The sequence below is a fragment of the Ursus americanus genome, chromosome 16 (assembly GCF_024610735.1).
Source record: "Ursus americanus isolate L20-20 chromosome 16, mUrsAme1.1.p, whole genome shotgun sequence".
Lineage (NCBI taxonomy): Eukaryota > Metazoa > Chordata > Mammalia > Carnivora > Ursidae > Ursus > Ursus americanus.
This window is the reverse complement of record NC_142142.1, coordinates 63,348,502-63,371,950: the sequence shown is the minus strand read 5'-3', so window position 1 is coordinate 63,371,950 and position 23,449 is coordinate 63,348,502. Positions and strand designations below refer to the sequence as shown.

At 46.6% G+C, this 23,449-nt stretch overlaps 1 protein-coding gene across 6 annotated transcripts in view; it reads left to right on the top strand.

Annotated features, from left to right (window-relative positions):
• The window catches only part of YAP1 (Yes1 associated transcriptional regulator), a 114,226-nt gene extending 91,908 nt beyond the window's left edge, over positions 1-22,318 (top strand). For 3 of the 6 annotated variants that reach the window (XM_087868499.1, XM_087868496.1, XM_045797596.2), the window contains 5 exons: positions 1,150-1,331; positions 3,463-3,510; positions 14,011-14,141; positions 17,300-17,412; positions 18,694-22,318. In XM_087868499.1, coding sequence (XP_087724625.1) covers positions 1,150-1,331; positions 3,463-3,510; positions 14,011-14,141; positions 17,300-17,412; positions 18,694-18,932 — 713 coding nt within the window. In that variant the 3' untranslated portion in view covers positions 18,933-22,318. The remainder of the gene's footprint in view (positions 1-1,149; positions 1,332-3,462; positions 3,511-14,010; positions 14,142-17,299; positions 17,413-18,693) is intronic. The other 3 variants (XM_087868500.1, XM_087868497.1, XM_087868498.1) reach the window with 1 other exon arrangement.
• The last annotated feature ends 1,131 nt before the right edge of the window (positions 22,319-23,449 follow it).

Below are 23,449 nucleotides of genomic sequence, written 5' to 3'. Positions count from 1 at the left end.
GGATTATGGTGGTCTCGTCAAAAATCTTCTGTAGAAAAGGTTGTAGAAGACTGGTATTCTTCCTTCAACGTTTGTGAAGTTGTCAGGGCCTGAGGTTCTCTTGGTTGGTGTATATTAAACACTTACTGAAGCAGGGACCCAAAATTTCACCTCAAACAGTTGACTGTGTATCTGAAAGGTGGTCTGTCGTTACCATTTTCCTGTCCTAACACGTGGCATCTGCTCAGGGAGGCTGTAGGATCCGTGGTTTGATCAGGGTTGTGTCAGTGCAGAAGCCCACTGGTCGGAGAAGCCGTCGTCACTGACTGTCACGTGGTGTCAGAGGCCCCACCACAGGGACAGTGCTGACGGCCTGGGCGGCCTGAGGCGACTGTGGAGACAGAGGAGACATTCAGGTGCTTGCAGGCTTACGTCTGCTTGCTTTATTAGAGGTTCTGTGTGTGTGTGTGTGTGTGTGTGTGTGTGCAGGGTATATTAAGGATTGATCATTTTAATTATTTTTTAAGATTTTATTTTTAAGTCATCTCTACATGTGATATGGGGCTGGAACTCAGGACCCTGGGCTCCAATCGCACGCTCCCCCGGCTGAGCCTGCAGGCACCCCAGGGATTGAGCATTTTAATGGGCTTTACTGCTCAGAATGCTTTGTGTCATTTGCTTTGGGAGATGTATTTTTAATTAAATCTGTATTTATATTTGTAATAAACAATGTGTTCACATTCAGATGTCAAAAGTTACCAAAAAATGTCTTTGCAACTCCGTCCTCTCATCACGGGGTTTCCCAGCTCCAGAGCCAGCAGACGTTAGCTGCTTCTGGGCCGTGCGTCCCTTCCTGTGTTCTGGATCTGCACGGAATACGTATTTCCCCTCCCTTCCGTATACTTTGTGTCCTACACCTGGCTTTTAGCCTCATACGTCTTCAGCCGTTCCATTCGGTTGCAGACGGGAGCTCCCTCCTGTCTCTTGGTCCTTGCCTCGTGTCTTGAAGGACAGCAGTGGCAGCAACAGGAATAACAGGTGGACCCAACATTGTGCTAGTGATGGATTTTCAGGTTATTTCCAGTTTTCCTGCCCTAAAGGCAAAAAGGCTATGTTGAATATTCCTAGTTGGTGCCAGTTGTTCAGGATAGATGTTTTGTTTCATTGCAGCCATGAACCAGAGAATCAGCCAGAGCGCCCCGGTGAAGCAGCCCCCGCCCCTGGCCCCACAGAGCCCTCCCGGGGGCGTCCTGGGCAGTGGCGGCTCCAGCCAGCAGCAGCAGATGCGGCTCCAGCAGCTGCAGATGGAGAAGGAGCGGCTGCGCCTGAAGCAGCAGGAGCTGCTCCGCCAGGTGAGGCCCCAGGTTAGAGGCCAGCCTTCTGCTCTTGGGGTGTGCTTCCTGCGTGCAGTCCGGGCGTTTCCCTGTGGCGCTCAGTAGCTCAGCGGAGCGCTGGTCCTTCACCTCTGCAGCAACCCAGACACGCGGTCTCCGGCTCGGGCCTTGTCCCCCACCGGCCGCGGCGTGGCACACAGGCCGCGTCCGGGGGCCTCAGAGCTGTAGGTGACCGGACTCTGAGGCCGCTGTGAGGGGAGCCCTGTCTGGGGGAGTGCATCCATAATGAGCAGACAGGTTTCCGCTGAATCTGAGACGTTTTATTGAAAATGGTACAAGCAACCCCAAGTTTAGACAATCCTGTTGTGCCTTAAAATTACCTGCTCTGCGCGTTCCCTCAGGTGGGGCCGCGGCAGGACTGACATTTCCGTGAGTCTTCTTTCAGGAAGTGCTGTCGGGCTCCTTTGTCAGGAGGGTATGCAGCCCCCATGTCAGAACCAGGGGTCGACGGTCTCTCCTTTCCAGAGGTGAGGTCTGAGTTCAGGGACCAGGACGCAGTCTTAGCAGAGCAGTGTATGTTGTAATTTTCATAGAAATTGTTTGGACAATAGAAACAGTGCAATTTTGAAAGTAGGCAGAAGGTGAAGGTGTGTGAAGACAGAACGTCCTTCTCTGTCCTGAGTCCTGTCCTCGGGGTGTTTGGAATGGTTAGCTTCTCGTTTTCGTTGTTCACTGACATTCTTTTTGTCCACACACATGAAACGCATGTATCTGCTATTTTTCCACTGAACTGTAGCCTCCCAAGTGTAGAATGAGGACACCATGACACTCCACATTTCTGCTCCCAGGGTGCAGGCCTTGAATCAGGCACGTTCATGAGGCGAGCTGTGTCCCAAGAGTGTCGCTGGACGTGCACGGTCGTGGTGGCGTCACCGGACTCTGATGTGGGACTTGAGAAACTGGGCCCTGGGGAAGGGGACTCAGCCCTGGAGGTCCAGACAGACCCACCTTGCACGGTCATCCCCGTGTAATCCTAGCGTGCCGGGCGCCCACAGCAAGCTGGAAGGAGGCCAGTGAGCACTTGCTGCGGTGTCGTGTCAGGGCGTGGTCCCTGACAGACGCATTTCTTTATCTGCCATTAAGAAGGTGGAGAAAGGAAGCCTATTAACACCGTTTATTGTACCTTTGACTAACAGATGACTGTAAAGAGAAGGTATTTTTCATTTAAATAAAACTTTATCATCAGAACAAGGTAGCACCATCAAGAACATAATTGTGCATCTGTTAGAAGAAATAAAGCAGCGGAAGAGCCTGTTTGCAATGCTTTTCGCTTTGTTACTCATGGCTAGCTGGTGTGAGTACACACAAGTCTGGGTGTCACACACGAGTTGTAGACTATCAAAACCAAGAAATCTTACTAGGAAAAATTACTTAATTGTTCATGTCACCATTCATCATTTTGTTGTATGCCATAGATCAGCCTGAGATTTTTGTTTGTTTTGTTGTTTTGTAGTGTTTTGTTTTGGTGGGCGATGCTGCTGTTTATAAAACTCTTCCTTCTGGAGAATTTTTCTGTCTTATTCTCACTCTTACTGCGGGTGATGGGTCCTAGACAAAACAGCCTAACTTCCTTTAAGGGCGGCTTTGTTTCTTCTTTACACCAACTGTGTTGTCTTTTCTCATGTTGAAGTGACAGACCTGCTCTGTTCTCTCATACTAATAGTCTGTTGGTTAGGGTTTTTTTGGTTTTGTTTTTGGCGATCAGACTAAATTCAGCAAGTCTGAAGTCTGGCTTCCTGTGAATTTCTTCCCTTGTTAGTTGCTCTTATCACTGAACATCCAATGACATTTTTCCTGCTCCTTCTAATACTCAGAAGCACAGAAACCTCCCTGACCAGTATCCGATTTTGTTTGAGTCCTGACACTTAAAGCCTGCTGTCCTGTCCTCATTGCTGTTCAGTACTCCTGAGGTTTCAGTTTTTTACGTGGTGATTCCATTGGCTCCTGTCTTCCTCGGTCTGCTGCTTCTTGGGCTGGCTTGGGAGTTCTGTGCTATGGTGACATGTCTGGATGAAATTTGTAAGTCAGCCTACACAGCCAAACCATGTGGCTTAAAGTAATTTTTATCCATCTTATTTTTTACTCTTAGGCAATGCGGAATATCAATCCCAGCACAGCAAATTCTCCAAAATGTCAGGTAGGCTCTTATCTGATGTTTTAGCGTTAAAAAAAAAAAAAAAGATATTAAATTAGGAAAGTGAGAAACTTGTACTCCAGGGGCCTGTCCTCACTGAACGTTAGCCCAGGGTGTGACTTTGAGCCGTCTTTCTCCGAAATACTTAACGTTAACATTGCCATTCCCAGAAGGTCTACGCTGCCTTCTTCCTCCCTGCTCCTTCCAGAGAGCTTCTAGCACTCAGTCTGAGTCCACGGAAGTCTTGTTTTATTCCATATTTGAAGTGTGTTATGTCTCAGTCGTACCTCCTGTCAGCCTGGAGGTGTGCCCGATTGTCATTGCCTAACTTAAAATAGTATTCATAATGATTGATAGGAACGAATCACTGGAACAGTAACAGAATGGCACGGCTTGTCTCCTTGGGCGGACTACTTTAAGAGAGTCCTCATCTACTCTTAGGGGAAAAATTCTTTCCAGGGCATTCCAAAGGAAGAATATCACAATTATCAGAAGAGGGAAGGGTCTGCTTGGGCTGTGTTGTGGGTTTCTGTGTTGACTTTATCAGCTTGTCTCCCTGATGAACCCCAGAGAGCCCTGGTTGAAAAGGTATCTTACTTAGATGGAGAGATTGTGGCCATTTGTCCTGACTCAGGCCCTTATCTGATTGAAGGGAAGAGTCTCAGTCTTGAAAACAAACAGATTCTCTGTGCTCAGGGTTCACAAGATTTAAAGGACTGAAGAGCTAGGGGGTCATTGCACTTTTCGATGGTGGCCGGAAGCCACCACGCGCCACCTTGTGCGCTACAGGGTTGAAGAGCCTGTGCCCTAAGTGGGAGTTGGCAGAATTCCACTCATTTCGGATACTGTCATCGTGCCCATCGGAGTCCATGCCAGTCATGTCAGAGATAGTCCCCATAGAGACCAGTTAACTTGGGGAGAGGAAAAACTCTCTTCCGTATCCCATAAATGCCTTCGTTAAGCAAGACAGCAGGTGGGTAAGGACATGACTCCCGGAAGTTGTCTTTCATGGAGCAGAGCTCATCCTCGCGGTGAGAGCTACCGTCACCACATAGACCTGGCAAGAGCCCGCAGCACGGGCCTTTAAAAAGTGAGGATATTTCCCTTGATTTTGCTCTGAAGTGTTTCTGAAAGAAGGCTTTTCTTTGTGATAAGTGAGGTGGAGACTAAGGAGCAGAAATTAACTCAAATGAGATTTGGGTTTAAGCAAAAAGTCCTCCATGCCAAAAGTGTCTTGAAGTTGTTTCTTTTTTTTCCTACTGAGATCTTCAACTGTAAATCTGATAAATAAATACCTTAAGGTCTTTATTTCACATTTGAGTGTAAGTGTAAATAGTAGCTCTTATTAAAATTATCAGTTCTTAGCTTTTTTTTTTTTTTAGTAGTAAAGTTTCAGAAAGGGTAAGGCTTACAAGTAATAAAAATTCTATTAAATTTATATGGTATTAAAATTGCAGACTTGATTCCTTAGATTTGTTTAAGCCAGAACAAGAAACCTGAAAGAGGTTTTGAAAAATCAACCTCGGGTATGTTAGAGAATGAAGTACCGATTTGTTGTATAAGTTTTTATTTGTCAATGTATTTACCGGGCAGTTGTGGGGATGTCAACAAATGTTATGAAATTTGGTGTGGGGTTGAATTTGGAGCAGCTCAAAAACATAGACTATGGTGGTGTTTGTGTCAGGCAAGCATTGTGTTCTCACCTGTTCTCCGGATGGCCTTCAGGTAGATGCCAGGAAACGGTTTCACAAAGAGGAGTCTTCTCTGGAGGGTTGCCACGGTAACCAGGAAAAGCCAAGAAAAGCTTTCCAGTCTCAAGGAACAGAATGCATAAAAGAATAATGGAGAAAGGGGGACAGATCCAATATTTGAGTGCCAAACACTGTTCAAAGTCTTATTTTACTTTTCTAGTAGGAATTAGTACACATGAGTTACCAAGCAACCTGAAATCAGTGTCATTACTCTATAATTAGGTATGTAATTATATACTTCAGATGCTGTGGGATGTGGGAAGGTACCAGACTTCAAAATGTTTACAACAGTAGTCATTTCAAAAGCTGTCTTTTAATTTTTTCCAAATAGGATTAACTACACAGACTGTATAGGAGGGTTCTCTGGTCACATAAAGTGACGTCAGTGTGGGAGAGGTTAATGCAGAATTCTGAAAAATTAAACCACTTTAGAGGTGTTAGTATATCTTAAAGGTGGAAATGATCAGCTTAATTTGTTAGGGTTTGTTTGCAGAATTTCGGGAAAACGTCTTCAGAGAACTTAAGGTTTTTAATTTCATTTTGATTATTCACTACTTCTATGCTTCAAAAGCTATTTCTGTTTTCAGAAGAAACTTTTCAAAATTATAAACGTCATCTTTGCTCCTGGAAGTTGAGCCTTTAATGTTCAATTTTCTAGATCTGTTTCTTTCTAATATATCAATTACCGCTTTGTAAATTGGGAGACCTTTAGAGAGAGTCGGTTAGGAATGCATCACAGTTTCTGTTTCAAGGTCTTGTGAAACAAAACACTTTGAGAAAGATAGTACCCCTGAGTGAATATTTTTGCCTTCTCTTGTGCCTGAGAATGGGGCTCCCCAACACCAATGAGATGAAGCTGGGCTGGATTCCTTAGCCTGTCCTGCCCCGCCCCACTGTCTGCAGCAGCCTCCCTCATTCCCTCCCTCCCTCCCTCTTCCTCTGGCTTCTGTCCTCTGGCCCTGATTCTGCTCAGGAGCTTGTCCCCTCCCCTCTTGCCCATCCAGATTCTCCAGTTCCTTTATAGGGCCTAGGTCAAAACCCATCCTTATTGGCCTTCTCAGGATTCTTGAAACGACTCAGAGCATAGAGACAAGACTGCTCTGTCTCGGTATCTCAAGTTAATTTCTGAGCAAATAATTGCTTCAATCTTCATAGAAAGTATAGCTGCAAATACTTTGCACCTAATGAGTATTAGTTGCCATTCCTGATGGGTAGTAGTAAATACACATCAGAGTCAGCCCCTGGTTCAGCGGGCGGGAAAGCCCTTCATATGAGCGTGGAGAGCACTGAGTCACACTCTGCACCTGCACTGCTGAACGAGGGTGGATGTCCACAGTTCTGGCCAAAACGGAGCAAATCATACCACTGTTCAGGGCCACGCGAGAACAATGGCCATCATCAGTCTTGTTTTCCCTGAATTTAGTACCAGTAGAAAATTTGGCTTTTTATTCCTCCAAATTGTCTTTCCTGTCAACAGACGCTAGAAAAGCTGTTTCAGAGTCCAGTTAACTTTCCCCAAGATTATCCCTCCTCTTTTTGAAGTCCTCATATTGAATAAACCGTAAATTTATTTAAAGGTGTTTATTTTATTTTTAACAGGCATGTTGGGAACTCTAAGCCTCACGCCCATGTTACTCTGATAGGTTATCTCATTTGTTTTATTCATTAAGGTCTCTATAATTTGAAGAATGTTAAAGTGTTTATTCCTTTGACATTATAATTAACACAATTATAGAAGACCTAATTCTAGACCTCTGTCAGAAAGAGTGCTGAATCCCAGGATACTGCTGGAAACGGCAGACGGCAAGTCTGTCTCGGAGATCGCCTTTCGGGGTTCAGTGCCGTAACAATCCCCCGAGCCGGGTGTACACATTTTTTAAGTAAAAAATGTTGCTCTGAAGTTGAAGATGATTTGGTAAAGTGGCACACACATTAAAAAGCAGCATTCTAAACATTGGCTAAATGTTTTAAAATCCCTCAGACATACTGCAATCTTGTGTGGCTGTTGAATGCTGAGCCGGGAAGCTGGGCATGGCAAGGCCTGTCTTGAACAGCTAGAAGAAATAGCTTTCTTCCTCCTCTGTTTTTAAAATTGTGGACAGACACTGCTATCACTAAGACAAGCTATTATAAGATGTATATTTTTAGAGTTACTCTCCATTTCTAAATTTGGATTTCTAGTTCACCAAACTTCTTAAGCAAATCAGTGACCCAGAGAAACACAAACCAACCTTCTGTTGTGTGCCACGTGTTACCTAAAATGGACGGATGGACCGTTGCATAGCTTAGTGCGCGCTAAAGACAAAATTGCCTCAAGAAAGGAATTTAAAGTTGGTGTTGTATTTTATAGAACTTTCTATAAATGGAGTCATAATTTTTTACCTATTACGATTATTTTGAGGTTTGTTCATGTTCATTCATTCTTCCTTTTTATTGTTAACTAGGATTCCCTTGTAGGGCTATCTGGCGATTATTTATCTTTTTACTTATTGATAGACATTGGAGTTGTCCCAATTTTTGACTTTGTGGAGACACATGCTTTGATTTCTTTTGGGTACCTTAAGAATTCAGTAACCCAGCAATATTGTAAAAGTTTCCAGACTGCTGACTTCTGCCTTTCTCCTTATTTTTCTAAATGGTGTGAACCAAAGTACTGATTTTATATGGGGCCAAAATACTTTAACTATCAGATGTATATTATCTTAAAGTGTCTTTTTTTACCCCGTGGGAAATGATACTGCTATTTAAGTAAGAGGAGGGAAATATAAAAAGGACCAGTGGCTCATGGCTAGATCCCAAGGCCATACAAGTCCACTGTATAAAGCAGGCAAACTTGGGTTTTCCCTTACAGACCATCCTGGAAAGTCCCCTGCAGACAGAGCTGGGACCATGCGTTGCACTTACAGTGCGCATAGCTGTGACTCCAAGTGTGTCCCACATTAGCTAACGTTTACAAGCTCAGTGGGAAAAGCTGCCACATTTTTGTATTATTACAGAAGAATATGAGCTAAAAATACTTGCTTCATTTAGAAAAAGTCAAATACTCTGAAAGAACTTTTTGACCCTTGAAATACAGAAGCATGATTAAATTTTGGCTAAACTTTCTATAACTTGCTTTTCTCCATTTTTGAAAGTCTGTCAAACTATTTATTCTAACTACCTTTGGGAAAAAGAGAAGCTTAACAAACTTGTATTTTTAGCTTAGTATTCTAATTTTAGGCATTTGTTCAGAGTCAGAAACTCCTTAGAGATAGACATAACTTTCAACATGAACTGTTTCAACTGAAATCCGTTTTTAGAGACGATCCAGTTATGTCCCAAACCTTGTTTTTGAAACCGCTCTGCCAGATTTACCCAATTACAAAATTTATGTCCATATTCATCCAAAGTGTGTTTTGCTAAAACGACTTTATCACAGTAAACTTCCTCTGTATGGTTTATATAGATATATACAGGCTTTATTTTTAAATGCAGTATAATGGAGAAAAAAATTTCTATGGAATGTATTTTTTTGGTTTAAAAATTCAGATTATGTAACTTTGTTTCATACTTAGGCGTATTATAATTATTTTTCTCTGAAGTCACTTAAGCCGTGATTTCACGGCTCCTCACGGAGCTGGGCGGCGTCTGCAGGGGCTTGGCCCGCTCTGACTCCACGCTCCCTTTCCTGTGGGATCTGATGCGGTGGAGCGCGGTGTAAGACGCCCCAGTTTCCACCTCTGACACCTGCCCTCGTAGAGCTGTGTCTGTACGGTGTGCGTGTTGTACGGGAGGTACGGGTGTTTGTTTTTATACTCATTTGAAGTCCAGTCCTCAGTCAGGGAGGGAAAATAAGGCATCAATGCATATAGTTTCCTTCCCCTGTTTTTGACAGTTTGTTTCAAATATCAACAGAATTTTTCCATCTTCCTTGTTGAACCCAGTGAAATAAATTACATGAACAACAGATGAAAATATTAACATTAAGAATTTATGACTTGGGGAAGGGGCTTCCAAGTCAACTTTAATTACTTAAAGCAATTTGTTTTCAAATACTGGACTATGTTAAGAATGTATCCGTTTTGGGATAATATGTGGATAAGTTATTATACCTCAGTAAAGCTGTTCAGAAATTACTTAGGGGGTCTTATCTGTTGTGTTCTTTTTCTGTAACTAGAAGTTTTGAAACTGAGCTGAATATTCATATCTTGATATGGTTTCTACAACCTGTGTAGACATGTCCTTGTCCTTCTCGCGTTATATTTGTTTTCATGCCAGATTCTTCCCTGTTTGGTTGATAACGCGGACAGCCTCCCACTCCCACCAGTGGAATGAAATGGTACCTCCTCTTTGACCCTTTGAGGCCCACTTTAGATGAGTCTCTGGATGGCCCTTCGTCATGGCCCAGAGAAGTATGTCTCTAGTCCTTCAGGGTCGTTGGGCATCTCCTTACGCCTGTCTCCAAATTCACGCCCTTTGTGAGTGTGGGTAGATGGTTCTGCTCTGTGTGCTGGCAGCAGAAATTCAGTTGTCAGAGACAGCAGCGAGTAAAAATAGGGCAGCTTCGAACAAGCAAAGTGGCAAAATCCAAGTACCACCTGACAGTTAGCTTTAATTTCAAAAAATAATCTCAGAAAAGTGGGAACTTATCAAAAGGAGTAAAATAAAAATTTGTAAAAAACACTGTAAAAATGATAACTGACGTGCCAGCTGTTTGAGCAGTGACTTCCGGGTTAGTGTCCTGTCACGTGCTTGCGCTGCAGAATCAGTGTGCGCTTTCGGTGGACGTGAACGGGACCGAGGCCCTTGTTGATTGGAAGATTGGAAGGTCCGCGGCCTCCGCACGGAGCTCCGAGCCTCTGCGTCATCCAGGGCCTAGGTTTTTCTCACACTCAAGTCCATTCCTGTTTACAGCCTCATGTTTTAATAGCAACGTAAATTCTTCAGAGAGTCGGAAGTTACTCTTTTATGCTCCAGAACTGCCCATTCATTCGTTTGGGGGCCCTTCAGGGACAGAGAAGAAGTAAATAATTACAACATTGTGTGATAAGTGCTGAGAGGATGTTACATACATGCTGAAGACTGTTAGGGTCATCACAGAGAGTTGCCTGGGGACAGAAACCGAGTCCGAAACAGCGAGGAAGAAAGAAGTGCTGTAGTCAAAAAGCACATGTGGGAGGGGCCGGGAGCAGATGCAGGGCACACAGACGACGGGAGTCCACAGAAGCCACTGGCACAGTGGGTTGGCCTCTAGCAGGAAGAGGGGAGAAACACCTGCTTTCTGAGAAGGTCCAGGGATGGGTGTGACTGGAGATAGCTTTGCGGGGAGCAGAAAGGGATGGCAGGAGGAGCCACAGAGCCAGAGTCCTCACTGGCCTCGGTGTCCTTGCTCACATGGGACAGAGGTGGGAATGCACCTGAGAGCATGTGCCACATGTGGGGTGGCGACTGTGAAAACGTGAGGAAACACCGCCCAAAGGACAAAATCAGAGAGTGGTACTAAGCACCCATTCAAAGCCAAAGACCATTGATTTATAACAGGCTGAGTAGCTGTTTGACTGTTCTCTAGTATTTCTTAGCAGTCTCAGTATAGAAATGAAGCGAGCACTTTTTTAACATTGAGTCAAGGTGGCAATTTGTTGAGATAAAATTATGCGTATATTTCAGGACGTGAAAGGTGCTCATGTGTATTTCACATGATCTGCTCAGAGCTCAGGCTCGCAGGGAAGGAGAAAAAGAAACCGGGAATTGGCCCATCGAAAGATGCTCAACGTCACTCATCATCAGGGAGATGTAAATCAAAGCCAGGATGAGGCGCCTGGGTGGCTCCGTCAGTGAGGCGTCTGCTTGGCTCAGCTCATGATCCCGGGGTCCTGGAATCGAGTGCCGTATCAGGCTCCCTGCTCAGCAGGAAGTCTGCCTCTGCCTCTGCCTCTGCCTCTGCCCCTCCCCCAGCTGGTGCCCACACTCGCGCGCACACGTACTCTCTCTCTCAAATAAATAAAATCTTAAAAAACCTACAATGAGATAGCATCTCACATCTATCGGAATGGCTCAAATCAATAGGAAACAGGTGTCAGTGAGGATGTGGAGAAGCGGGAACCCTCGTGCACTGTTGGCGGGAATGCAAACTGGTGGAAAACAGTACACAGGTCCTTCGAAAAGTTAAATACACAGCTACCCTGTGACCCAGCAGTTCCACCTCTGGGTCTTGATCTGAGGAAAACAAAAACCACAAATTCAAAATGATACATGCACCCCTCTGTTCACTGCAGCTTATTTGTAGTAACCAAGATGTGGAGACAACCTCAGTGTCCATTCAGCTGTCAGTCACGTAACAGCCTGAGTGTGCATCCATCATTGAATGGATAAAGAAGTGTGTGTTTGTGTGTGTGTGTGTGTGTGTGTGTGTGTGTCTTGCTGTTTGTGACAATGTGGATGAACTTACAGGGCATTATGCTGAGTGAGGTGAGTCAGAGAAACAGATGCCATGTGATCTCACTTACAAGTGAAACCTAAAAAACAAAAAACCGGGCTTATAATTAAAGAGAACAGATTGGTGGTTCCCAAGGGTGTGCAGGAAGGGGGTCAAAAGCTTCAGACCTCCAGTTACAAAATCAATAAGTCATGGTGATGACCCTACAGCCTGGTGACTGTAATTAATAATTGTAATTATTGGCTATAGTTAATAATACTGCATAATAAGTGCATATTTAAAAGTTGCTGAGAGAATAAATCTTAAAAGTCCTCGTTCTAAGGAAACAATTTTTGTAACTGGTGATGGATGGTAGCTAGACAGATGAGTGTGGTGGTCACTTCACAGTGTGTACTAACACGAGTCATTGTGTTGTACTTGAAACTAATGCAGTCTTGTATGATACATCTCAGTGTGTGTTTTAAATTTTTTAAAAAGATGTTATTTATTTGAGAGAGAGCGAGCGAGAGAGATCACACAAGCAGGGGGAGGGGCAGAGGGAGAAGCAGGCTCCCCGCTGAGCAGGGAGCCCCATGTGGGGCTCATTCCCAGGACCCTGAGATCATGACCTGAGCTGAAGGCAGACGCTTCACCGATGGAGCCCCCCAGGAGCCCTTCAGTTTTTTTTTAATGGGAAAAAAAAAAAAGCCAATCAGCCGGAATAGTAGGAGAGAGAAGGAAGTAGAGTCCCTGAGGTTGGAGGGCAGGTAGAGAGGGACTGGGGTCATGGGGGAACTGGGCGGGAGAAAATGTCCCAGAAAGTGGGATGGATGCGTGCAGGACTCCTGGGGGAGGAAGTGCGAAGCCTGTTGCAAAGTGTTGCTGCGTGGTGCGTGTTCTTGCTGTGTGGAGATGCGGGGCTCTCAGTGGTAGGTGGTCATGCGGGCTAGGTGCAGGGATGGCGGGAGTGGGGGCTGTGCACGCAGGTGCACTGAAGTGACACCGCGATCTTCATCCCAGATGGGACTCCAGACTGAGGCCACATGGTCTGGGCCGAACAAGTCGGGATTCAGAGAGGTGGAGGTCAAGGTCATTAGGATCCAGAAGGTCGAGGAGCTGCCCTGTTGAGTGAATCATTCATTCACCTAGTAATTAACATGTAGATAACCACCTACCAGCACATCTTACAACTACTGTAGTATTGAAATGGTAATGAGTATAAATGGTATTTTAAGATCTTTGCAACTACAACAGGATGTGAAAATGCTGTCCATTGATGAAAAGTCAGAGGTCAGCGAATACAGGTGTTCGTCTGCTGTATTTGTATTTGAAGAGAATGCTGAATTTCAGGTAGAAGTTGGTGAAAATGAAGGTGGATCTCCGCCTGTGTTCTGTCATGACCCTCTGGTTGAGACCTCAGGCATAAACCAGAGTAAAAAGCATCGTTTCTGCACGAGGTGTAGGGGTGAGGGTGCAGAGCTCTGATGTCGCCCAGGCGTGCCTGTGTGATTAGCCAGCAGTGTCCTTTGCAATAAAAAGCCACATTTCAAGTCTAACCAGAAAAGCCAAGGGAGAGGGAGCCTGTGCTCCTGCAGTCAGGAGGTTTATGGGAGCGTGAGGGGCCGGTGGGAGTTGTCAGGGAGCCTGGGCGAAAGAGAAGGTGAGAAAGGACTGAGTAGCGAGGAAGGTATCAGGATGATTGTAGTGAGGTGACCCTGCGTCAAGGCCCTGGACACACAGGAGGCTGAGGCCTGGGCCGTTTGGACGCCTGTTGAGACAGGCCCTCTGATAATGACCCCCCAGCCTTGGCCCGCAATCCAGGTGGAGTCCTGCTGAGAGATTGTCCAGTGGCTCTGAGCTCCCGATGAAGGAGCGTGAGGTGGGTGGGGACACTTGACAGCAGGCGTGGGACGGTGGGGGTGGGGGTGGGGGCGCGGCAGGGGCACCGGTGGCCCACAGTCCTTGTCCAGTGGTGTTTCTCCGACTTTGCTTTGAGTACTGGTGCCGAGCACAGAATCTGATGAGGGCTGGTGAGTGGAAATAAACTGTGCAAAGCATTGTTTTCTGAAAGACCACACTTGCCATCCTCCCCATGGGACGGTCTGCGGAAGGAAGAGAAATACAATGAAATTAGGTAATCCAGTGCATCCCATCTGGGGTTGGTAAGACTAGATAAACCTTGAATTTATCTAATGTAACTGTAGAACTTGGTCCTTCTAACCGGGTACCCTGTGAGCTTTGAGTAGGTGTTTAACGCCTGAACTCGGTGCACTTAGTGCTGTCACGTGCATTTTATTTCTGTAAATCGAACGAGTTTGTTATCGGTAGACTGATTTTGTTTGTGTTGGTTTTTTCTAGGAATTAGCTCTTCGTAGCCAATTACCGACACTGGAGCAGGATGGTGGGACTCCAAACCCCGTGCCTTCCCCTGGGATGTCTCAGGAACTGAGAACCATGACCACCAGTGGCTCGGATCCCTTTCTGAACAGGTGGGTGGGCTGCCCCTGGCCCGTGTCCGAGAAAGGTCGTAGCTTTCCTGGGGCCACGCACTGTGCTGTAATGACCTTTTCCACGAACGGTGACCACCGCGGAGCTCCAGGGTCCAAAGCCTCTCCTGTGGGAGGACGCGGTCCGCTGACGTGGAAGAGTCGTGAAGGAGCAGTGTGTCCCCTTCAGTGAAAGGTCGTCCTCGAGCTCACTGAGGCAGGCGTCAGTGGGCCCAGGAGGAGCTTGCCCTGGGGGTGGGGAACCTGCGTCTCCCTGCAGCAGCTCCCACGGCCTCACGGCCTCAAGGGCTGCGGCTCAAGGAGTGAAATGGAAGGTGGCAGCTCCTTCAGCAGCCCGCGGCCACCACGGGCGGGCTTTGCTTCGGCGTGGCAGTGGGTGCCGCACACTCGCCTGTGGGGCAGAGCGCACATGCTGTCACATGGGAGTGGCACTGTGGCTGTGAGCCGACAGGTTTGCCTGCAAAACATTTAAAACTCAGGTTTGACGACAGTTCATCCTAGGCTGTAAAATATTGATGGAGTTTCAGTTTTAAAAAATATGGAACAAATACTTCTCTTGTCTTTGTACTTTAGGTTTTTAGGTTTTTTAAACCAGTTTTAAACACCACACTTTTAAAAACATTTAAAGGTACTTTGGTTTAAGAAAGCTATTATACTGTGCTTTCATTTCTCACCAGGTGAATTGAAAACTTCATGATCTTAGAAAAATGAAATTTCTCTTCTACCAAAACATTTAGTGTAATAGTATTTCCATCATGTGTTGTCTTTTTTTTTTTTTTTTTTTTAAGATTTTGTTTTTTCATTTGACAGCAAGAGAGAGTGCGTACGCTCACAAGCAGGGGGAGGGGCACAGGGAGAAACAGGCCCCCTCGCGCTGGGCTGTCGTTGGAGATTGTGTTTCCTGGTAAAGATCATGGGGTGTGAGATCATCAGTGTTATCAGTATGAGGGCAGAACCTTCTCTCTGTCCACTCTGTGTCGTCCCCCCGTTTCTGAAACACTTATCTGCCTGGAACGCTTCAGAAACCCTCGACGGTTTCCCTGCTGTCTCCTGGATTCATACACATCCCTTGGGCTCCACACACCCGTTACCTCCACTTGCCACCAAGCTTTCAGCCCTGCTGCAGCGTCCCCCTGTATTCCCCTTTACCCCGAGATCCTTCACGGCCAGGTCCTGTGTTCCCCTCCGAGAACCTTTTCCAGGCTCCCCCTCTTGGTTCTCAGAGTAAGCTTTGCTCACGTAGTGCTTGAGTGTGATTCATTAGTGTACGTGTTCCTCTCTCTCCTCGACGGTATGCGTCTCTCAGAAACCTTGTCGTTGCCTCTCTGTCCCCTGAGCCTGGGCTCTTGCCTGTCCCACCTGCTTGTGGGATGAGTGGGCTGCAGCCGTGAGCAAGGAAGTGGCCCCCATGCTTGTCCCATGGCGTGGACAGAGCTCCACATGACGATGTGAGCTCAGCTGCTTCGCGCAGGAGTGGAGTGGTGACCAGGCCCTTGTCCAGCTCAGGGCTTGGGACACGGTAAAAACCAGCCACATCCTGAGGCCTTCTCCAAAGCAGCACTGTTGGGTAAAATGGCCTTAGAGGCACATAGATGTTTTCTTGGGTCTTCGTGAGGCTTCTGACTCATCTGTCAGAAGCTTGAGAGTCATGCAGGGGCTCCAGTGTAGCGGTGAGGTGGGGGGGACGGATGGAGTTACACAGGGGCTCAGTGTAGCGGTGAGGTGGGGGGGACGGATGGAGTTACGCAGAGGCTCAGTGTAGTGGTGAGGGGGGACGGATGGAGTCACGCAGGGGCTCAGTGTAGTGGTGAGGGGGGATGGGTGGAGTCATGCAGGGGCTCAGTGTAGAGGTGGGGGGGACGGTTGGAGTCACGCAGGGGCTCAGTGTAGCAGTGGGGGGACGGGTGGAGTCACGCAGGGGCTCAGTGTAGCGGTGGGAGCAGGGAGGTTAGAGCCACTCTTTTGGGGGAGTGTGAAGAGAAGAAGTTTGGGGTGGGAGATTGAGTTTTCAACTTTGAGCAACTGACAGAGCTTGTTTCTACTAGTTAGCTGTTTTTTATTTAACTTTGTGTGAGCTAAACAGCTGCTTATGTGTCCGAGCTTGGAGGACACCTAACAACGTTCATGTCAGGGTCAGAGAGCGTCAAGAATACCCGTTCCCTTTACTGCACTTTGCTGTCAGATTTCTAGAATTCGCAGAACCCCGAAGTTCCCAGTCCGTGCCAGGTGGTGTGTGCGCGCTGCTGGCTCGGAAGTTTCTGTGTGTGCAGGAGGGTTCTTACCACGCGTGGGTGGGACTTCATTTAGCCGAAAGTTAAAATCCATCTTTGCTCGTAGTTTTCTGTTTTTACTGAAGGTGTGTGCCTGTTTAAGTCTCTCTCCTTTAACTGGAGTTCTAAGGACTCTCCTCATGCTGAGGTGTTTGGGGTTTCTTTTTTCCCCTAAACAGAAGAAGTAAGGAGCCGTCCCAAGGAAAGGAAGGAGAGATGTTTTTCCTCCACCCCCCTTTTTTTTTTACTTGTTTTTTTTTATTTTAGAGAGCACGCATGTGCGAGTTGGGACAGAGGGAGAGAATGTCAAACAGACTCCCTGAAGAGCGCGGAGCTGTCGGGAGGCTTGACCTCACGACCCTGAGATCACCACGGGCTGCTTGAGTGAGGAGCCCAGGCTTCCCAGGGGGCTTCTTATGTCACGGACAGTGACACCTCCCTTTGGGTCCAGCCCAGAAAGGACTCCTGGTTCTTTGATTTGGGTTGATTTTTCCTTGGCCTGAACTCTCTGCCTGAGTCTCCCGGCGCCTGTGTTCCTGCGTGTGCCTGTGCGGTACCGCTGGGGAAATGCAGACCTCGAAATACGTGGGCCAGGCAGATCCCCAGCCTCAAATGGTATTACAGAGAGAACACCCGCACAAAGAACTTCCTTCCCGCTAGGAAAGCTGCACGCCTGTCTTTTTTTCCTTTCTTGCCACCAGACCCAGCCTGGTAGGAGAGATTGGGGCCCCTTCAGGCCGCCTGCCTCTGCCCACCAAGGGCCTTGTCTGAGCCCCAGCGAAGGGGTGGGTGCTCGTTCCGTGCTTTGAAGGGTTCGTGCTGACCCTGGAGTCGTTGGAAGTGTCGGTGTCTGACGCCCCTGTTTTGCAGCGGCACCTACCACTCGCGGGACGAGAGCACGGACAGCGGGCTGAGCATGAGCAGCTACAGCGTCCCGCGGACCCCGGACGACTTCTTGAACAGTGTCGACGAGATGGACACAGGTGGGCGTCCTCTGCTGGCCTCAGGGACACGGCTGTTGTCGCCGGGTCTGGGAGCAAAGGTTATTGGGAAGAAAACCAGTCATGACCCCATAAACCTCGCTCTGATCGGGCCTGCTCTGTTTCTCTGTGGCAGTTTGCAATTAAAATGTCCCAGTTTCTAAGCATGGACGGCGTCGCTCTGTTTGAACAGAACTGATGACGTGACTTCTTCCAGCGCTTAGGGTCCTGATCCTGAGCTAGCTGGCAGGGCAGTGAGGGCCTTCTCCAGAAGTGTGTTGCCATGGACCTATGTGGATTCGGTGTCCTCACTCCTCTCCCCTGAGGGTTTCTGGTCCAGGGTAGGTGTTGGGGGCGCAGGAGAACAGGGGGTCAGGAAGCCGGCTCCTGGGGCTCGTCTGCTGACCCCTGATTGCCCCACGCTCCAGGCATGGATCAGCTCTCCCGCTGGCCAGCTCTCTGGCCGATGGCTTCGCAGAGTGTTTGGCACGGCTTTTCTGCCTGTGCTCCTTCAGCGCATGGCTTTGATGCTTTCTCGAGTGCTCACCAGCTCCTCCTCTTCACTCCCCTAAATCTTCACTCACCCTACACACCCAGGTCTTTTCCATCATGCTGTCCTTACTCCTTTCCCCACATTGCTCTGTTCTCCAAACCCCTGTGGCTCTTACTGGTTTGTGTCTGTTGAAGCTCTAAGGAACGTGGAGCTGTCATGTTCAGAAACGGTGTCATGGCGGGTACGTTGGGGACCATAGGAGGAAAGCGAGAAGATTTAGCTAGCCGCGGACGTCAGGGAGGCTTGTTTTGTAGTTGGGAATGGGACTCTGCAAGAGTGGACTGCAGTGTGCACCCAGTGTCTTCCTGCTAGTGTGCCCACAGCGCACTTCAGGGGAAGAGGGGCGCGTGCCAGTGTTTGTATGTGCTTTCACGACAGTGGTGTGTATCTGGGGGGCAGCGGTGATGCTCTTGTGTGCCTCCTTGCTCTCCTTGCTGGAGATAATGTTTCGAGGGATTTTTATTTCTCTCACGATCCCCTTTTGTGCCAACCACATCGTTATAAGTAATCGAGCTGTTGCTTCGGTACCTGAACAAATGTTGAAGCAGAAGTAGATTTGGCATTATTTTGTTTTCTACGCATTGTTTAGCCTTAAATAAATCCTGGGCGTTGGCTCAGGAGGTCAGTAGGGAGTGTGTCTCCTTCTCTGTGCATTTCCGAATGCTTGCGTGATAGAGCTCCGCTGGTAGCTTTTCAAAAACGACCTTATTCTCTGTCTCTGCCCCAACTAGGTGACACTATCAACCAAAGCACCTTGCCCTCCCAGCAGAACCGTTTCCCAGACTACTTAGAAGCCATTCCGGGGACAAACGTGGACCTTGGCACGCTGGAGGGAGACGGGATGAACATCGAAGGGGAGGAGTTGATGCCGAGTCTGCAGGAGGCCCTGAGCTCTGACATCCTCAATGACATGGAGTCCGTGCTGGCTGCCACCAAGCTCGATAAAGAAAGCTTTCTTACGTGGCTGTAGAGCCCTCAGGTAGACTGAATTCCAAATCTGTGAAGGATCTAAGGAGACAACCCACGTACGCTCGAAATTTCCAAGTAAGCCAGTCGCAGTCTTCTGGCTTGATACCGAAAAAGATGAGTAGACGTCTCGCAAGATGCTTTCATCCACGATATCTCTTTCTCTTGTCCGTTGCTGCTGTTTATATATTGCTGACCTCTTTCATAGTTGGCTCTAAAGAATCAAAAAAAACCTTTTTTTGTTTCTTTTGCTATTATAACTACTGTTTGTTTTGGGGGCTGGGGGAAGTGAGCCTGTTTGGAGGATGGATGCCATTCCTTTTGCCCGGTCAGATGTTCACCGATGGTTTTCACTGCATTCTCAGACTCGGAAGTCACACGCTCCATATCACGGCATTTACGCAGTGCAGGCAGTTGTCAGCCAGTGGAAAGCACGCCTCACTGGTCTGCCAAGCCAAAAATGTCGTGTCGATGTCCAGTACTTCATGCTGATTTGATGTCTAGCTACGACCAAGGCTGAAGACTGTTTTACTTCTGGTGTTTTCCCTCCTAGTGCTATCGTGAGTCACGTAGTGACCTTGATTTTATTTTAGGGGCTTATAAGGCATGAGACAGTTTCCATAGAAATATATTAATTACTGCCACATACTCTAGTATAGGTTTTGATGGGTTTTGTTGTGGGTTTGTTTTTGTTTTCTTTTTTTGTTTTGATTGGTTGGGTTGTGTTTTTTTGTTTTAGTTTTTTTTCCAGAACCTAGACAGATTGCCATAGTAGTGACTCTGTTTATAGTTGTAGCTTGGGGTGGTTACTGTAGTTCCTTTGGTAAAATCTACATTTCCTGATTTTTTACCATCTTATTTAAATCTTGATTATCTGCTCTCTCTCTATATACCCACACACACACTTATAATGTTTATAATAGTGTGATAGCAGAATGTATCTTTTTTTTTTTAAGGTTTCCCTACTTTCCAATTTATTTTAAGATGGTAGTTTTGAATGTATGCATTTAGAATACGTGGCTCGTACTGTCTATCTCACAGGTAGTTGAAATCTGGTTGGGGCAGTCTGCAGACACGAGAGGTAGTTCAGTGTTGTAGAAAGGGCTGTTGTCAGGAGAGTGTCTAGAGGAGGACTGTGCGCTCTCTGGGCACACGGTATTATCTGATGAATTTGAAAGGAGCAAACAAGATAAGGCCTGATTTTCCCCTTGACACTCCTTTGGACTAATGTTTAGCCTCGATGGGAAATCACTAAGTAGGTTCATAATGTACATGACAGAAGTAAGCTTTACGTGGTGGTTTACCTTCCTTTAGGTTTGGAAATGTACCTTTGCCCTAGTTTTGGAAGTAAATTCTAGTCCTTTAGTTCCCACTTGTAACAAACACATTAAAGACTACATTGAAATATTGCCTACAAGCATGTTCTTACTGAAGAGAGACTTGCTCCTGCTTCTCTGTGCTGAGAATTGACCCTGGACAGTGTATAGGGTGCTGCCGAGGTCGTGAGATAGCTGGTAAAGTGATCGGATTAATAAATATATATCGGTAGTTGAATTTAGCAAAGAAATAGAGATAATCATGATTATACTTTTATTTTTACAGGAAGAGCTATAACTAGAGTATGTATCTTACAGGAATAATAATAATGGTCTCCAAAGAGTATTTTTTAAAGGAACAAAATGAGCATGAATCAACTGTGTCAGTCTAAGCTGTGAAGGTCATGGCTGGTCGTGAGTTAGAGTGGCGGCGGCCGCCACCTCTGTGCAGAAGGGTCTCTCAGTAGCTCTAGACTAACTCTTATTCTCAAGGGCTGAAACTGCTATGGAAAGCCTCAGCCTGGGGAGATGGGTTTCTGGTTTTATTACAGAATCTAAGCCGAGTTCTGACCCTTCCGTTGAGAGGACTCAGAAGTTGGGAGCGACAGGTTTTACATTAAGTACTCAGTGCTCAGAAAATGCAATCACTGTGCTGTATATAATGATTCCTAGGTCGATCGTGCGTAATTATTGACTCTAAGCCTTTTTATTAAGAAAACAGCAAAGTAGATCTTGAAGTGGGTCTGAGGGGAAACAGCCACTGTGCAGATTCGTTGGTCTTGTCGACGAGCAGTGGTGGAGTTCTCCCTAGAACGCTGAGCGTGCGGGTGACGGGTGCCGTCTGCTGCCGCGTGCTGCGGAGCAGGGCTGCGAGGCTTACGGTGTGCCGGTGGCCGCAGGCCCAGTGCGCATCTTGAACAGCGGCAGAGGACCTTCAGACCAGGGGTGGGGGGACGCGGGAGGGGTCTTGGGAGCGTAGTGGGACCGTGATGGAGAACTCGATAAGCTCCCCCCAAGACTTGTTGTGCACCCCGCTGTCACTAAAGGCAGCTGTTCCTAAAAGTTCAGCTACTCGAGTTCACCCATGAAACAGGAATATAGAGTTCTTCATGTCCCCCGGACTCCAGTTTGCCCAGTCACCCCACAGTGTCATAGTGGCACGGGGTACCCGACCGTGCCCTCTGTGCTCACCTGAAGGACACCGAGCAGTCCTTCCTCTTTCTGACTTTGAATCACAGCCTTGATGTGGTCTGTCCTGTTCTTTGTCCTTGTTCCTAATGTTAAAGTGTTGAATGCCTTCTCGGTTTTATTGGGTAGCATCGGGGTAAGATTTTAACTGGGTATTCTTGAATTGCTTTCACAATAAACCAATTTTATAATCTTTAAATTTATCAGCTTTTTACATTTTGTGTTCTTTTCAGTTAGGGCTTAGATACGCTCACATTGTTGGAGCACACTGATTGGGAGTTTCAGATTTTCCAAAGCACTACTTGTGGTCATAACTCTTTTCTAAATATAGTGCCTTTTTTCGAAAAGGAAAAAAAGAACATTAAGTGACTTTTATATACAAATTATATTGTTGTTTTAAGTATTCATGTTAAATAGATGCATCCTGTAGGGAGCTTGACAGAAACACTGAGAAATAACCGTAATTAATTGTAACTCATAACTCGTACCAGTCAGTGTTGAAACTCACAGGACAAAAGTGGGAGGTCGTATCCTGTGATTAATAACTTCATAGTTTTGGCACATCTGAGAGATGAGTGCTCAGATGAATTTTATCTTCAGCAAGCATATTTTTATAAGAATTGTGGGTGTGCCTATATTAACAGTTGTTTTCTGTGTCATGAAAAGTATCCTCCACAATTTAAATGTTTTATAATAGAGAACTCTTTAATGCACACTTGTCAAATATATATATATATAGTACCCATATTACCTTTTTATTTTTTGTTCTAGATGTAAGAGCATGCTCATATGTTAGGTACTTACATAAAATGTTACATTATTTTCTCTTATGTAATACCTTTGTGTTTGTTTATGTGGCTCAAATATATTCTTTCTTTAAACTCTTCTTTGTTGGTGTTAACGATCAATATATTTAAGACTTTTTTGGCTTCTTCGCGGTCTTCCGGTGGAACAAGTACAATGAGAAGGAAAGGATAGGTGGTTATCATCGTAACTGGTACGCAGGTTTAAGCTGAAGGTTGGTTTTGGCATTTGGGACTTTGGAAGTACGATATCCTTTACATTGGTGAAATAGTTACTGTTTTATGAATAAAAACATTCACAGATTTAGGTGGTAGGTCCTGAACTTCGAGTAAGAAGTAGATCTGATTGTCTTTTTTTTTTTTTTGATCTGATTGTCTTTGACGATGGTTTATTTGTGTGCTTGTGTGTGTGGTATCCTCACTCATTGACACACGTCAGTTTTATCGAGGGAAATCTGAAAACTTCCTCTTTCGTCATGTATGATTTCTTTACGATAGAAAACACCCATTTTGTGGCCCTTGACATGTGTCCTGTCCCTCATCCGGAATGCAGTGGTTGTCCGTGTCGGCTCAGAGCCGTACCCTCTGTCCGCAGGCCTGTGCCACGAGGCCGTTGTGCTGAGAGGCAGTGTGCGTGCTGTGGGGCGGCTCCCGTCCTCCTGATGCCGAGGGCCGACCTGTAAGGACGACCTGTGCACAACCGGCTCAGCTGCCGTGAGTCAGCAGCACCGCACAGGAGTGTGATTAGCTTGGATGCGGGGAGCACACCCTCTAGAGAGAACAGGGTGTGCTTTCTCAATATTTGGGAAGTATTAGTAGTCTTACTTAGAACCTGATACAGAGTAGTGTTCTTTTTTTTTTTTTGAAAGACCCAAAATAAGTAAAATAGCTCCATTAATGAATACATGAATTGCTTAGCTGGGGTAAACAGAAATACGGTTTTTTGGAGACAGAGAAAGACGGGGACGGGTAAAGCCACATGGTGACTGGGGGAGAGGCCAGTAGACTGTGAGCTCTGCGTCGTGCCCCCGGCTGCCCTCATGTCAGCTGGCGTTGCAAAAGAAGAGTGTCCCCCACCTGCCGCCTGGACCCCGTCATGTCTTCTTGTCTTCTGCGTGAGCAACCGGCTGGCCCTCGTCCTGGCAGCTACAAGTCACACTAGGCTTCTGTTCACTTGGGAGATCTGGCTTGACTTCTGGGTAAACCTGTGGGCC